The sequence below is a fragment of the Orcinus orca genome, chromosome 6 (genome assembly GCF_937001465.1).
Source record: "Orcinus orca chromosome 6, mOrcOrc1.1, whole genome shotgun sequence".
NCBI lineage: Eukaryota > Metazoa > Chordata > Mammalia > Artiodactyla > Delphinidae > Orcinus > Orcinus orca.
In genome coordinates, this window is record NC_064564.1 from 34,023,938 (window position 1) to 34,040,697 (window position 16,760).

Here is a 16,760-nt window from a genome sequence, read left to right on the forward strand (position 1 = left end):
GTGATAAGGGAACTGAGAGAAAAGTTTAGATAAAACTCAAGATATTGTTATTTCAGTCAAAATTAACAGCATTTTTGTTGCTTCTTCTTAAAGCTAAATGAAACAAAGCAATACAAGCATAACCACTGAAAATCCAGTAATAGTTTAAAGATTACCTTAAATCTTAAAAGCAATTAGATAAAAATCAAGTTATCAAATTTTATTTTCTTACATTGTGGAGACAAGGCAAATGTTAACATCTTGTGTACTGTTGAACTCTTTCACAATCTTGATTCTTTCCTCTGATTTTGTATTTCCATCAAGTCGTCGGTAATCAAGCCCAGATGCCATACAGTATTGCTGCAGCACATCGAGCAACTAAAGGAAAGATACAGAGACGTGCAAAGACAAATTCATGGTTTAATAAGTTTCATACCATTATAGAGATGAGCTTTACTAAGTATTAATATTGCTGGTCACAATTTCTTATAATTACAAGAGCAACAAATATTTTTCTAATTTCTGACTCACATATATCTTCCCATTATACTGAAACTGACTTTAGTGTTCAGCAATCTTTGTTTTAAAAAAAGAAAAAATCAATCTTTCAGGGGAAAAAAATCAATTTTTAGTTTTTTAAACTAAAACGGAATAAAAAGAAAAGTATTGGCTAACTCATTTATGTAAATATATTACATTATTTTTGCTATTTTCCACATTCTAAAATTTCTTAAATGTCTTAAAGAACACTTTAATTATTAACAAAAACATCAATAGAGAATTAGAAATCTATCTTTGAGTTTGCTATTTGACAGTAAGCAACTCTGATATAATTGAAATTTTAGTATCTCTTTTAAAATTTCTTACCTCATTACCATTTCCTACAGAAGATACATAAGATAGTAAATGTGGCTGGATGCTGTTTTATCTCTTAGACTTTATGCCTCAGGAATTAGGGTTGAGCCAATCAAGAATATGCTTCAGACAAAACTCACCTTGGTGGAAAAGGAGAAAAGAAGAACTTTATCTTTGTTTTGCCTACAATGGTTTAAAAGCTGCTGAAGGACCTGGAAGGGAACCAGAGAACATCAGTGAACCAGTTTCAACAAAAAGTATACTATATACATATAAACATCACTTGAAATATTCTTAAAAATTACTTTTATACAATATAATCTCAGTTATCTTTTATAATTCCCTTCATATTTTCCAAGTTAGAGAAATAAAGTATTAGATATTACATGAAATTCATCATCATATTGTTAATAATGAGGTAAAGTTCTCAAAGACTTTTATTTCATCTCATCTGGTTTTAATAAAAAGGAAGCATTTTAGATTATGGGATGCATTTAAATGGATTAATTTAATTTCCAAAATACACTTTATTTATACCTACAATATGTTCAGAAACTAAATTACAGAGCAGCATTCCTTTTAGGAAGTATTTAAGTTTTCTCTAGATAGATATAATAAAATGTGTTTAATTTCACCTAGGTTCTAAAAGTTCTGATATTTATTTTCTCAGAATAATCAGTCAGATATACACCTCTTCTCATTTTCTCCCGTTTCTCTATTTACAGTAAGCCCTGAATTCCAGATTTGATTTTGACCTCAAAATGCCAATAATTTGCCCCCATATGCAGCGCTTTTAGGAAGGAAACAAATAATCCAAAACCTGTGTATGAGAGTAGTACTGTTATTTTTAAAAAGGCATTTCCACTCTGGCAATGACAGCTCCAGAACACTGTGGAAAAGCAAACCACAAAGGAAAGAAAAGGAATTTTCTGTACTAAGTATAAGGTTTTACTGAACTATACAATAAACTAATTTTATTTATTAAATGATAAACATTTAAACTTTTAAATAAAAAAATTTATACTCAACATAAAATTCTTAATAGTTGAGCAAGAAAAGACATTGTGCTAACTCTGACCTCTACACAACAATCTCTCAAAAAAAAAAAAGCTGTGGAGTTAAAAAAAAAAAAAAAAAAGCTACTCAGACAACCAAGCAAATGGTAAATAAAAATGTCACAGATCAGGTAAACATTATTTTGATACTTGGAGAACATATAAAGTAAATTTTAATTGTATTAGCTTTATTTTTTAATAAAATAACTGAATAAAGCATGTGCATTTGAATTTCACATAATTCATTAACATTTTAAAATTAATATATTTTAGAGCAATTTTAGATTTACAGAAGAACTGAGTATACAGAGAACTCCCACAGATTCCCTCCCTCCCTCCCCCCACTTCGGCCTCTTCCCTGAACAGTTTCCCTTATTATTAACATATTGCATTAGGGTGATATATTTGGCTAATGAATACATGACCCTTGTATGATTCCAACAGCACTAAATTGGGTTTCCTAGTCTTGTTTCCACCCTCCACAATAAGACTCTGTGGCATTTCCCAAGGGAATTAAAGGGAAAATGAGGATTCTCATCAGGGGAATGAGTGCAACTTTGTGCCCATCCCCTTGAATAGTAGTTGAGGTCAAAAACGACCTTGGCACTTAAGAGAAAGAGCTGGAGTTCATGAGTATAGCTTTGAGGCTATGATGGGTACAGTAGGTATTATGTCCACAAATAAACTGCAGTTGCCAGCTAACCTATAATAAAAGAAGCAGATCTAGGATTGTTTATCACCTGAATTCAAGAAGTACATGCAATTTGGAGTTCTTAACCCCACAGGAAATAATTCCATTATAAGCCTGTAAGTTTTGTATTACTAGATCATGAGATGATGTTGCTAATCAAATGATGAAACACAGTCTTGAAAACATATCCCTAGCTTACTACCATCAGTCTCTGTTTTATTGGTGTTCTCCCACAAAACAAGTAAAGTACAGGCTTCCTTCTCATATAAAGACACACACCCAGGCTCTGGCAATAATTCCCTTCTAAAAATCATAATAAAAATAAATGTAATAATTATCTTAATCAAACACTGTTATTCCTAAATAAGTAACTCTAACAGTATGTTTTAAATCATATACTTAATGGATATATAAGAATATAAAGTACAGAGTAATAAAATTCCATTTAATTTCAAGAGTCGTAAATTTTTAGTGAAGAATCACAATGAATAAAATTTAAATAAATAGCCATGAATAATGAAGTTTTCAGAGAAGGCCATGATTTCTGGAAATATTCTATTGGCTTAAATTATAGGATTATAAGTGCTTAGTTCTAAACTAACTGGGCTTTTTACATTTCTCAATTTAAAAATAATTAAATAAAAGTCAATATGGATGACAAAAATATTATTGTTAGGAAATATTGTTAGATTTGAATTATTTGCTGTGATAATAAATCATAGGACGTTCTCTCTAACACAAACTTATTTATTTTAAAAATACACAATTTTTACGAAGTGAGCATAGAGGGAACATACCTCAACATAATAAAGGTTATATATGATAAGCCCACACTAATATCATACTTAAGGATGAAAAACTGAAAGCTTTTCCTCAAAGATTAGGAACAAAACAAGGATGTTCACTCTTGCCACTTTTATTGTACTGGAAGTCCTAGCCAGAGCAATTATGCAAGAAGAAAAAAAGGCATCCAAATCAGAAAGGAAAAGTAAAACTGTCACTATTTGCAGGTGATATGAGATTATATACAGAAAACCTTAAAGACTCCACCAAAAAAAGTCAGAATATATAAATTCAGTAAAGTTGCAAGATACAAAATCAATATACAAAACTCAGTTGCATTTTTGTAGATTAATAAAGAACTATCAGAAAGTGGAATTAGAATCCCATTTACATTTACATCAAAAAGAGTAAAATAACTAGTAATGAATTTAACTAAGGAGGTGAAAGATCTGTACACTGAAAACTATAAGACACTGATGAAAGAAACTGAATAAGATATGAATTAATGGAAAGATATTCCATGCTCATGGATTGGAAGAATATTGTTAAAATGTTCATACTACCCAAAGCAATCTATAGATTCAGTGCAATCCTTATCAAAATTCCAATGATGATTTTCACAGAAGTAGAAAAAAACAATCCTAAAATTCGTATGAAACCACAAAAAACTCCAAAAAGCCAAAGCAATCCTGAGAAAGATGAACAAAGGTGGAAGCACCACACTTTCTGATTTCAAACTATATCACAAAGCCAAAATAATCAAAACAGTATGATATTGGCATAAAACAGACACATAGATCAATGGAACAAAATAGAGAGCCCAGAAATAAACTGTGCATATATGGTCATTTAATTTACAACAAAGGAGACAAGAATATACAATGGGGAAAGGCTCTCTTCAATAAATAGTGCTAGGAAAACTGGACAGCCATGTGCAAAAGAATGAAACCAATCTTGAAAAGATATCTGCACCCCCCCCAGATTCACTGTAGTATTATTTACAATAGACAAACTATGGAGACAATATAAATGTCCATTGACAACTGAATGGATAAAGAAAAGGTGATACATATGTGTGTGTGTGTGTGTGTGTGTGTGTGTGTGTATAAAATACACAAGGAATATTATTCAGCCACGAAAAAGAAGGAAATCCTGCCATTGTGGCAACATGGTTAGATCTTGAGGGCACTGTGCTAGGTGAAATAAGTCAGAGAGAGAAAGACAATTACAGTATGATCCTACTTAGTGGAATCTAAAAAGAAAAAACCTTCATAGGTACAGAGAACAGATTAGTGGTAGTCAGAAGCAGGGGGTGGGGAGTGGGTAAAATGGGTGAAGGTGGTCAAAAGGTGCAAATTTCCAGTTATAAGACAAATAAGTTCTTGGGGATGTAACGTACAGTATGGTAACTATAGTTAACAATACCACATTGATACCTGAAAGTGGCTAATATTAAAAGTTCTCAGCCCAAGAAAAAACATTGTAAATATGTATTGTGATGAATGTTAACTAAACTTAATGGGGCAGTCATTTCTCAATATATACAAATATATATCAAATCATTATATTATACACTTAAAACTAATATAATGTCAGATGTCAATTACATCTCAGTAAAAAAAATACACAAGTTTTTAAGGTACTCTTCCTAGCTTTTATTTTATTTCATTGAATTTAGACGTCCAAGCAAACTAAACTATTGTGTGCTTATGTACATTATGTTTTAAGAATATGTGCATTTTAAGGGGAAAAAAACCTGACTATTTTAAATTACTTCCTTTTTATTTTTTGCCAAAAGAAATAATTTATTTTTTCTTAATTAAAACATAATAATTGGGAATTGTTCTGTAAAAATCTGAATCCATAAATAAAGTTTCTTGATAGTTATTAAAGGGTTAAACAAACAAATTCTATTGCAAGGTGGCTTGAAGCTGTATTTCACACAGCTGTCACAGGAAATGCCCAAAGGCCTGGACATGTTTGGAGAACCGAGCCTTACTTTTCACACCCCTCCCTCAGTAATACACCATCAAGAGCAGCACCAACAGGTCAGTTTTCTGGTATACAGCAAATGTCCACTTGCCACAAATGAGATTTAGCAACCTTACAATCTAGGTCGGCAAGTAAAAACAAGAGCCAGAGAATTCGGTCTAGACACAGAGGCCCTGTCCACCTTGAACTCTTCAAGTAGTTAGTTCCTTTCTCAAATTTGGAACTACTGGCTATCCTCATCCTCTTATTTGGCATTAACATTTTTATTTCTGGTAGATTACTTCCTTAAACATTTGAAGACAAGATATTATATATGTGGTGACAGCATACATTTTTAACAGGGCATGAATCCAATACATCAATAAGGAAAGTTTGAAGTACACTTGATATAACTACTACTAACTGAGAAATCTATCATACGCAGGGTTCGTAGTGAGCTGATACAATTATACCAGTTGTCTTTGGTCACTATCTCTTCTGAATGATTGGGCATCTGTTCTGATAAATTGGTGTCCCTGTCATACCATTTGATAAATATATTGTATATCATCCTTGCGTGTATGCAAACTGAAAGAAGAATACTTACCTTCATTTTTCCACTGTATTTTGGGTCAGAAAGTGTTTCAAAGGCTGCATCTTTGCTTTTCTGCACAAAATCTGGGAATCTGGAAAATACCTGATCACATATCTTCTTGATAAGTGTTTCCTTAAGGGGAAAAGGTAGGAGAAAAGAAATCTCAACACAATTTAATTTAAACCTGTATAAATTGAAATCATTTAAGAAAAAAAATCTATTTAGAAGGAATATATATTCCTTCCTAGGTTGAAGATTTTACCTTTCCTAATTCAGAAAACCTTAAAGTGATATGTTAATCATATATGGCTTTGATGAGTTCTGAGATAGTGATATAGCTATTAATTTTGCTGTTAACTTTTTTTAAAGATTTCCAAAATAAGGAACTGAATACTTCCCAAAGAGCAGTCTTTTAAAATTACATTTGAACAGCCTCAAGCCTATCACACAAAAAGAAAATGTAAAATCATTATATAAAAAAGTTTTAAAAAGATCTTTTTTATTTACATTGTGCTTTTGAATAAGACACAATTGAAATGACTAAAGTAAACGACTGCATGTATGCCTAAATTTTGAAATTACTGATATTTGCTAGTTTGGGAAGCACTCCTAATATTTAATATACAGATTATTATAAATCCTCATTTTAATCCAGTAGATAAGATAAATGTAATTAGACACATTATTAGTGGAATTAGGACTGGCTCATCAAATATCTTTAATTAGTAATTATATCAAAAGATGTTAGGAAAATAAATATATCAACATTATCAGAGGCATAAAAAAGTTATTTTAATTTAAGGTTAACTTTTCTCACTTTGATTAAAATTTTAAGTACATATACTTTTTTGACACCTAAATTAAAAAAACAAGCAAGTCAGTTACCTCTTAAATTTCATACAAAAATAACTTAAAGGTATTTGGCTAAGAAATTTTATACCAAATATAGAATACTTATACCAAATAGCATCACAAAGAAATTTAAAAAGCCAACCCAAACCTGTTGTTTGGAGGTGCTAGCAGCCTGCAGTAATGCAACATGGTTAGCTACCTTCTGAAGGACTGCAAGGTAACTGAAATACAAGGTTTTCACTGTTTCGCCATGTGAATTGGTCTGTAACCAGAAAAGTACAGAAAATAAAAATAAGCAAGGGACTAACATAGCTATGTAACTACTTACATCACAAAATATGCCACTTACAATAATACTTATTATCCGGTTACTATTGGCACAATACGCTCTGAGAAAATAATGGTCAACTGATATAAAAATATCCATGAATCACTAATGTGGAATCGTAGTTTTGGTGAAACATACACAATGATGTTTTTAATAAAAGAGGGGAGAAAGTCCTCATTCCAGGAAGTATACACAGTGATAGAAATGCTGCCATAAGAGGTTCCTGGTCATAAAACTCTACAGTGTGGTGATGGTGCTACATAGAAGCCTTTACTCTCTCCGCTCACCCATTCCAGTTTTCTAGGAAACTGTGCTATTACAAAAATGTGAAGTGGTTAAAGTCAGCAAAATAAATGAGATATGGAATAAATACCAATCTAGATAAATATTTACTTATGGTCCCTCTATGCATGTGGATATGAGTTGATAATAAAGTAGCAAGGTGAAAAAGGGGCAGGAAATACATAGATTTTTTTAAAAAAGCATAAATGAATATTTGTTTCCAAATAAAAATAAAATACTTTACTGTACTGATACAGTTTCTTTTAAATTAACATTCACTCTCAGATCAGAATATTTTAAGCCTGCTATCAAAGAGGAAGTATTATCCATTGATAATGAGAAATTTACTGGAAATGAAATGAAATTTCAAGATTAAAGCAGGATACTTCCCAGTAACAGCTGAAAGGGAAGATATAAAATTGGAGCTTTTAAAAACTAGTTTTTTGAAAAGATACTGAAGGGCTTCCCTGGTGGCGCAGTGGTTTAGAGTCCGCCTGCCGATGCAGGGGACATGGGTTCGTGCCCCGGTCTGGGAGGATCCCACACGCCACGGAGCGGCTGGGCCTGTGAACCATGGCCGCTGAGCCTGCGCGTCCGGAGCCTGTGCTCCGCAACGGGAGAGGCCACAACAGTGAGAGGCCCGCGTACTGCAAAAAAAAAAAAAAAAAAAGAAAAGATACTGAATATTGTATTTTGCTGTGATTACTATTTGATATTGTAAAATCTTTTGGAAAATTATTCCCTTTTCTTAAATTACAGCTACTAAAACTAAAGAACCATGTGAGGAAAAGTTATTTTATCTGCTACTTACTTTGATACTATTAGAATACAGTACTCTGTAATCAAAAGCAAGATAGTAAAGATATCATACGGAAATGCTTACCTTATAACAACAATTTCTCCTTTTTCGGCCACTGCTGCAGGTACAAGGCTTAGAAGATTGAAGTATCAAAGACACATCTTCCGTTTCTAATACTGTTTGATAGACGGCTTTCTGAAAATCTGTCAGAGAACAATATACCATCTGCCAAGATAAAATACAAGGTAACTATTAGTATCTTTTTCATAGCAATAATAATCACAATGCACATCAGGTTTCATAGACTGTAATAGTGAAAACTGCTCATAAATTTATATTTTTTCTGGATACATCATTATACATAGGAGAATATAAGAAAATTTCTCCTAATTCTCCCATATTCTATGCTACAACCCTACCCTAAAGTATACAAATTATAAGTTACTTTCCAAATAAATCTCATAGTTTGTTCTTTAATTAAAAAAATCAAAATATGAAAAAAGTATGTAATTTCCTTATAAATTTCTCAACATATTATTGTGGGTCTTTTCAGGGGTCTATATTATTAGCCCATCATGCAAATAAGTGATTAAAGTTTAGGTCAAAAAAAAAACTAGAAAAGGAAAAAGGGAAGGTTTTTAGAACAATGGTATGGATAATACTTACTGAATTACTTGAAAATTTAGAAAAAAATTAAAAACTTCCTATTACTGAAAACAGGATAAAGCATTTGCATTTGATATCTTGCTATAAATTCCCAAGATTAGTAAAGATAAAAATTAAGTAAATACACATAAAAGCAAAACTTGTAGAAGTTGCTACTTTGTGCCCAAATTCAAGAAAAGAAAAAAATATAAGAAAACAATGCCACAAAGTTATAGTGGATACAGTTTGCCTTATATTTCTGGTAGTCCTGGAAATTGGTAAAATTCTTCTACATATAGCTGTATGTAACCAAGGTCATAAAACTAAATATATCCATATCAGGACTTTGAGGAATGTGAATAGGGGAAAAGCCACCTATTTTAAAATATTTATATGTGTGTATCACTACAATAGAATATTACTGCAAAAAAAAGATGCATGGTGCACATGAGAATACTGAAGATGGGGTCAACGATTAAGGTACAGAGGGAAATTCTGAGTTATTATTTTCCTCCAGGTTTACTAAGATATATTTGACATACAACATTGTGTAAGTTTACAGTGTACAACACTATGATTTGATATGTGTATTTATTGCAAAATGATTACCACAGCAATAAGGTTAGTTAACACATTCATCACTTCACATAATTACTTTTTGTATGTGTGGTGAGAACATTGAAGATCTATTCTCTTATCAACTTTCAAGTATACACAGTATTGCTAACTACAGTCACTATGCTGTACATCAGATCCCCAGAACTATTCATCTTATAACTGGAACTTTGTACCTTTTGACCAGCATTTCCTCATTTCCCCTAAACCTGAGCCTCTGGCAAACACCATTCTACTCTCTGTTTCTGTAAGTGTAGCTTTTTTTTTTTTTTAAACTCCACATATAAGTGAGATCATACAGTATTTGTCTTTCTCTGATTTATTTCAGTTAGCATAATGCCCTCCATGTTGTCACAAATGACAGATTTCTTTCTTTTTTATGGCTGAATAATATTCCATTCTATATACATACATATTTTCTTTATTCATTCATCTGTCAACAGACAGTAAGGTTGTTTCCACATCTTAGCTATTGTGAATAATGCTGCAATAAACATAGGAGTTCAGGTATCTCTTCAAGAGTAATTTCATTTCCTTCAGGTACACGATCATCCCTCAATATCTGCGGGGGATCGGTTCCAGGACCCACCTCCCCTATGTTTAACAAAATCTGTGTATGCTCAAACCCCTTATATAAAATAGTGTAGTATACTTGGTCCTCTGTATCTGCAGATGTGGAACCTGCAGATGCAGAGGACCGACTGTATACCTGGAAGTGGGATTGCTGGTAGTTCTATTTTTAATTTTTTGATGAATCTCCATACCATTTTCCATAGTGGTTATACCAATTTACATTCCCACAAACAGTGCACTGGGGTTCCCTTTTCTTCACATCATCACAACACTTGCTACCTCTTGCCTTTTTGATAACAGTCATTCTGAAAGGTGTGCACTGATATCTAATTGTGGTTTTGATTTGCATTTCCCTGATGATTAGTGATATAGAGCATCTTTTCATGGGTCTGTTGGCCATCTGTGTGTCTTCTTTGGAAAAAAGTCTGTTTATTAGGTCCTCTGCCCATTTTTTAATTGGATCGTTTGGTTTTTTGCTATTGAGTTGTATGAGATTTCATATATTCTAAATGAGTCCCTTATCAAATATATGGTTTGCAAATATTTTGTCCCATTCAATAGGCTGCTTCTTCATTCTGTTGATTGTTTCTTTTGTTGTACAGAAGCTTTTTAGTTTGATGTAATCTCACTTGTTAATTTTTGTTTTTGTTGCTGTGCTTTTGATGTCATATCCAAAAAATCATTACCAAGGAATTCCCTGGTGGCACAGTGGTTAAGAATCCGCCTGCCAATGCAGGGGACACAGGTTCAAGCCCTGGTCTGGGAAGATCCCACATGCCACGGAGCAACTAAGCACGTGCGCCACAACTACCGAGCCTGTGCTCTAGAACCTGCGAGCCATGAAAGCCTGTGCACAGCAACGAAAACCCAACACAGCCAAAAATTAATTAATTAATTTAAAAAAATCATTGCAAGACCAATGTCAAGGAGGTTTTCCCCTATGTTTTCTTCTATGAATTTTATAGTTTCAGGTCTTACATTTAAATCTTTAATCCATTTTGAGTTAATTATTATGAGTGGTGTAAGACAGGAATCCAATTTCATTCTTTTGCATGTGAATACCCAATTTTCCCAGCACCATTTATCAAAAAGACTGTCTTTTTTTCTCCATTCAGTACTGTCTCCCTTCTAAAATAGTGGTGGACTGTTTACACATGGGTTTATTTCTGGGCTCTGTATTCTATTCCACTGGTCTATGTATCTGTTTTTATGCCAGCACCATACTGTTTTGATTACTGTAGCTTTGTAATATAGTTTAAAATCAGGACATGTGATGCCTCCAGCTTTGTTCTTCTTTCTTAGGATTTATTTGGCAATTTGGGGTCTTTTGTGATTTCATACAAATTTTAGGATTGTTTTTTCTATTTCTGTGAAAGATGTCATTGGAATTCTGATAGGGAGTGTATTGAATCTGTAGATTGCTTTGGGTAGTGTGGACATTTTAATATTAATTCTTCAAATCTATGAATATGGAATCTTTCAATTTATTTGTGTCTTCTTCAGTTTCTTTTATCAATGTCTCATAGTTTTCAGCATACGTGTCTTTCACCTCTTTGGTTAAATATATTCCAAAGTATTTTACTGTTGAGTTGTTACTAAAACATGTAGTAATATTCACTGAACACTGCTTACATATCACATATTTCAGAGCAACCATGTGAGGCAAGCACCACTGTCATCATTCCCATTTAAAAGATAAAGAAATCAAGGCTTCCCTGGTGGCGCAGTGGTTGAGAGTCCGCCTGCCAATGCAGAGGACACGGGTTTGTGCCCCGGTCCAGGAAGATCCCACATGCCGCGGAGCTGCTGGGCCCGTGAGCCATGGCTGTTGAGCCTGAGCATCCGGAGCCTGTGCTCCACAACGGGAGAGGCCACAGCAGTGAGAGGCCGCGTACCGTAAAAAAAAAAAGATAAAGAAATCAAGTTTTGAGAGATTTAACAAATTGCTCAAGGTGATAAAACTAGTAAGTAGGGGAGCCAGGATTGAAGCCTATGGTATTTGATTTCAGAGACCAAGTTCTAAAACTCTGTGCACAACTCTTTCTTCATATACTTAAAATTTATTGTTCCTACTAGATATATAACTAAAATTACACAAAACATTTAAAAAGTGGGGTTCAAAAAATAAACAAATGAGACCTAATGAAACTTAAAAGCTTTTGCACAGCAAAGGAAACCGTAAAAAAGACGAAAAGACAACCCTCAGAATAGAAGAAAATACTTGCAAACAAAGCAACTGACAAAGGATTCATCTCCAAAATACACAAGCAGTTCATGCAGCTCAATATCAAAAAAAACAAACAACCCAATCCAAAAATGGGCTAAAGACCTAAATAGACATTTCTCCAAAGAAGATATACAGATTGCCAAAAAACACATGAAAAGATGCTCAACATTACTAATCATTAGAGAAATGCAAATCAAAACTACAATGAGGTATCACCTTACACCAGTCAGAATGGCCATCATCAAAAAATCTACAAACAATAAATGCTGGTGAGGGTGTGGAGAAAAGGGAACCCTCTTGCACTGTTGGTGGGAATGTAAATTGATACAGCCACTATGGAGAACAGTATGGAGGTTCCTTAAAAAACTAAAAATAGAACTACCGTCTGACCCAGCAATCCCACTACCAGGCATATACCCTGAGAAAACCATAATTCAAAATGAGTCATGTACCACAATGTTCACTGCAGCACTATTTATAATAGGCAGAACATGGAAGCAACCTAGATGTCCATTGACAGATGAATGGATAAAGAAGATGTGGCACATATATACAATGGAATATTACTCGGCCATAAAAAGAAATGAAATTGAGTTATTTGTAGTGATGTAGATGGACCTAGAGTCTGTCATACAGTGTGAAGTCAGAAAGACAAAAACAAATACCATATACTAATACATATATATGGAATCTCAAAAATAATATGTTTCTGATGATACTAGGGGCAGGACAGGAATAAAGACACAGACGTAAAGAAGGACTTGAGGACCCGGGGAGGGGGAAGGGTAGGCTGGGACGAAGTGAGAGAGTAACATTGACATATATACACTACGAAATATAAAATATATAGCTAGTGGGAAGCAGCTGCATAGCACAGGGAGATCAGCTTGGTGCTTTGGGACCACCTAGAGGGGTGGGATAGGAGGGTGGGAGGGAGATGCAAGATGGAGGGGATATGGGGATATACGTATGTATATAGCTAATTCACTTTGTTATACAGCAGAAACTAACACAACACTGTAAAGCAATTATACTTCAATATGTTAAAAAAAAGTGGGGTTCATGAAGTATTCCAATTGAATGATAATATATGCTTTAGATCAAAAAGTCAAATGTTGTATCAGTTTCCCCAACTTGCATATCAAGATCATATTTTCCTTTCAAATCTATTTCTAAAAATAATAATCAACAGGATATCCTAAGATTAGGGTATTTGATAGGACTGCCCCTATTGAGGACAATATTAATTAGATTTAATTCACAGTAATTTTTAGAAACTTTATTCCATTGCCTGAGCTAGAAGAACCACAAGATTAAAAACTATAAAAGACCACTATATTTTATAAAAATTTTCTTAAGGTTAACACCTCAAATTTTCTTGTACAATTAACAGAATGTAATTGTAATTTTCCTACAATTTCTTAAAATTAGGTTAGTTGTGTAACTGTACATTGCATTCTACAAGAAATGTACCTATATAAAAAAAGCTTTTAACAACTTTGGCCTGTAGTTAGAATTAAATTACCAAAGAGTATACTGGGTTGTAGATGGTACACAGTACAGGAAGGACAAAATATGAACAGAAAACACATTACGGAAAGAAGTTCTTCTTCCTTCATTGAGGAAGAATTATATCAAAACCTTCTTGTTCTAAAATAAGAGAAATGAGTTTAATGTATATTAACAGTAAACCTGTTAGATAAAATGTTAGTAAAGTTAGTGAGGAAGATGACTGGGCTCAATTAATATTTTATGAAATTCTGCATATAACTTTTTTTCATACTGAGTAAAAGGCAAAAATCTATATTCATAAAATACCACAGGAGATAGGTTTTCTCTTCAAAAGGAATATTTTTAGAAAAAATGAAACACGACAAGAAATTCATAATATACACAAAAGCTGTTCTCACCCGGTCTTCCTTCTTAGGCAACTGATCCTTGATTAGAGTCTTGGTACGCCTGAGAAACCATCCAGACATCTTTTTTGCAAGCCTTTGCATGGCCTTTCGGCCAGTAGCTAGTTCTCTTTTTGTTGCTGTGTGTCTCTGACCATGTTCTACTTGGTCAGAAAACTGCTTCTTGAAGTGGATCATGCTACCTAAGAGTCCTGGCACAGCCCTTTATAAAGGCAATAAGAAAAAATGTTAAGGCTTTATTAAACTATCTAAATAGGAAATCACTAACTTCTTTTCGCTTTTAAGAAATATACTAAGTCACTTGTTTATTAATGATAACAATAACAAAAGGCAAGAAAGCAGAATGGTCTTTATGACAATTTTAGTGAACAACTATAAGAAGATGATGGAACTGGTAAATTAGTTCAGATATTTACTTCAGGGACCAAGAATAATAAAGATAGGCTTTCATGGGACACTATACTCTGAATACTATGTTTGGGATCAAACACTTCTGTAAACAGATAATTTTTTTTCAGAAACAAATAATTAGGAAACACGGTAACATTAAGTTAAGGAAGTATTAAATAATTTTCCAAAAAATAAAAAGTGTTTTTACTCACCAGTCCATAACACACCACAATTCTTTCATGTTGTTCTGAAGAATAGTTCCAGTGAGGCCAATTCGGACATTACATTTTAAAGCTTTCATAATTTCTGTTACTCTAGCCTTTGGATTCTTGATTCTATGAGCTTCATCTACAATGACAGCTGACCATTCCAAACTATAAAGTGAGGAAAAAGGGAGGAAAGGTTGAAAAAACTTCCCTTTCTTAGTCTATATAATTTTTAGAGTGCAGCTTTCTCTACCGAAGTTTTGCAGTTTTTTTCCTCTACTCTTTGTTGATTCCACGGAATTCTCACCTCCTTATTTAAATGATCACAGCTTTGGACAACCCATGAAAATTAAATGTGTAGGAAGATAAAAAGAAATAGAGATTTTGTTTAGTAACAATGAAATGAAATAACTCATTTAAACATGACTAAAATGACAAAAAAGGAATCTTCTAAAAGTAATAAAACAGAGAAATAAATATAAAAGAAGCAAAACTTACCATGTTAATTACGAATGAAAAAATATCAATATAAACTCATGATTTTTAAAAGTTGTACTACATAGCTCTGTCTGCTAAAAAGGTTTAGAATTGATTGTTACCCCAGTAGCAATGAACAACCATAGTGGTCAATCCACTAAAAGGAAGCAGATTCCCATGGTGAAACAGTTGATTTCAGGTGTGCAGCAGGGGAAATACTGGAGAGTGAGAAAGCACAGATGTATTCAAAGACAAATGGGGGCATGTCCAAAGGACACAGGAGCCAGACTAATTAGAAAATTTAAGCATGACTATAGGATAGTATAAAACATTGAATAAATAAAAACCCAGGAGTTGTATGAAAAAATTTACTTTAGACCTTTACCTCACACCATATACAAAAACTAACTAAAAATAGATCACAGACCTAAATATAAAGCTAAAACTATAAAAGTTATAAAATGTAGGAAGAAATCTTGTGACTCTGGGTTAGGGAAGAATTTCTTAGATATGACACCAAAAGCATGGTCAATAAAAAATTTTGATAAGTTGGACCTCATCAAAGTTAGAAACTTTTGCTCTTCCAAACACACAATTAAGAAAATGAAAAGACATGCTACAGACTGGGAGAAAATATTTGCAAATCATAACCTGATAAAGAACTTGTACACAGAATTATATAAAGAACTACTACAACACAGTTGAAGTTAAGACAATCCAATTAAAAAGATGGGTAGAAGATTTTAATAGACATTTCACCAAAGAAGATATACAAAGGGAAAATAAGCACATAAAAAAGTCATCATTGGACTTCCCTGGTGGCCCAGTGGTTGAGAGTCCGCCTGCCGATGCAGGGGACACAGGTTCATGCCCTGGTCCGGGAAGATCCCACATGCCGCAAAGCGGCTGGGCCCGTGAGCCATGACCGCTGAGCCTGTGCGTCCGGAGCCTGTGCTCCGCAACGGGAGAGGCCACAACAGTGAGAGGTTCGCGTACAGCAAAAAAAAAAAAAAAAAAGTCATCATTAGAAAAATGCAAAAAAAACCCAAGAGATACTACCGAAAACCTATTTGACTGTCAATCAAAAAAAGACTGACAATATTAAGTACTGGCAAGAGAAACTGTAAACCTCATACACTGCTTTTGGGAAAGTACAGCTATTTTTCTAAAACAGTATGGCTGTTTCTTAAAAAGTTAAATTTCCTCATACCACCCAGCAATTCCATTCCTAAGTATCTATGCAAGAGAAATGAAAATTTACATTCACACAAAGGCTTGTACGTAAATGTTCAGAGCAGCATTATTGGTAATAGCCCCAAAGTGGAAACAATCCAAACGTCCATTCACTGGACAAACAAAATGAGATATATATATATATATATATATATATATATATATATATATATATACACACACACACACAAAATATTACTGTTTAGCAATAAAAAGGAATAACTACTGAAACATCATACATGATGAACCCCCAAAAACATATTAAGTGAAAGAAGCCAGACACAAAAG

General features: G+C 33.4%; 1 protein-coding gene across 6 annotated transcripts in view; it reads right to left on the minus strand.

Annotated features, from left to right (window-relative positions):
• ERCC6L2 (ERCC excision repair 6 like 2) overlaps nucleotides 1-16,760 on the minus strand; it is a 154,350-nt gene that overhangs the window by 88,632 nt on the left and 48,958 nt on the right. For all 6 annotated transcript variants that reach the window (XM_033411421.2, XM_033411420.2, XM_004283032.4 and 3 more), the window contains exons 5-11: nucleotides 14,769-14,930; nucleotides 14,161-14,368; nucleotides 8,275-8,415; nucleotides 6,930-7,043; nucleotides 5,942-6,061; nucleotides 975-1,046; nucleotides 212-357 (exon numbers count right to left, since the gene is read on the minus strand). In XM_033411421.2, coding sequence (XP_033267312.1) covers nucleotides 212-357; nucleotides 975-1,046; nucleotides 5,942-6,061; nucleotides 6,930-7,043; nucleotides 8,275-8,415; nucleotides 14,161-14,368; nucleotides 14,769-14,930 — 963 coding nt within the window. The remainder of the gene's footprint in view (nucleotides 1-211; nucleotides 358-974; nucleotides 1,047-5,941; nucleotides 6,062-6,929; nucleotides 7,044-8,274; nucleotides 8,416-14,160; nucleotides 14,369-14,768; nucleotides 14,931-16,760) is intronic.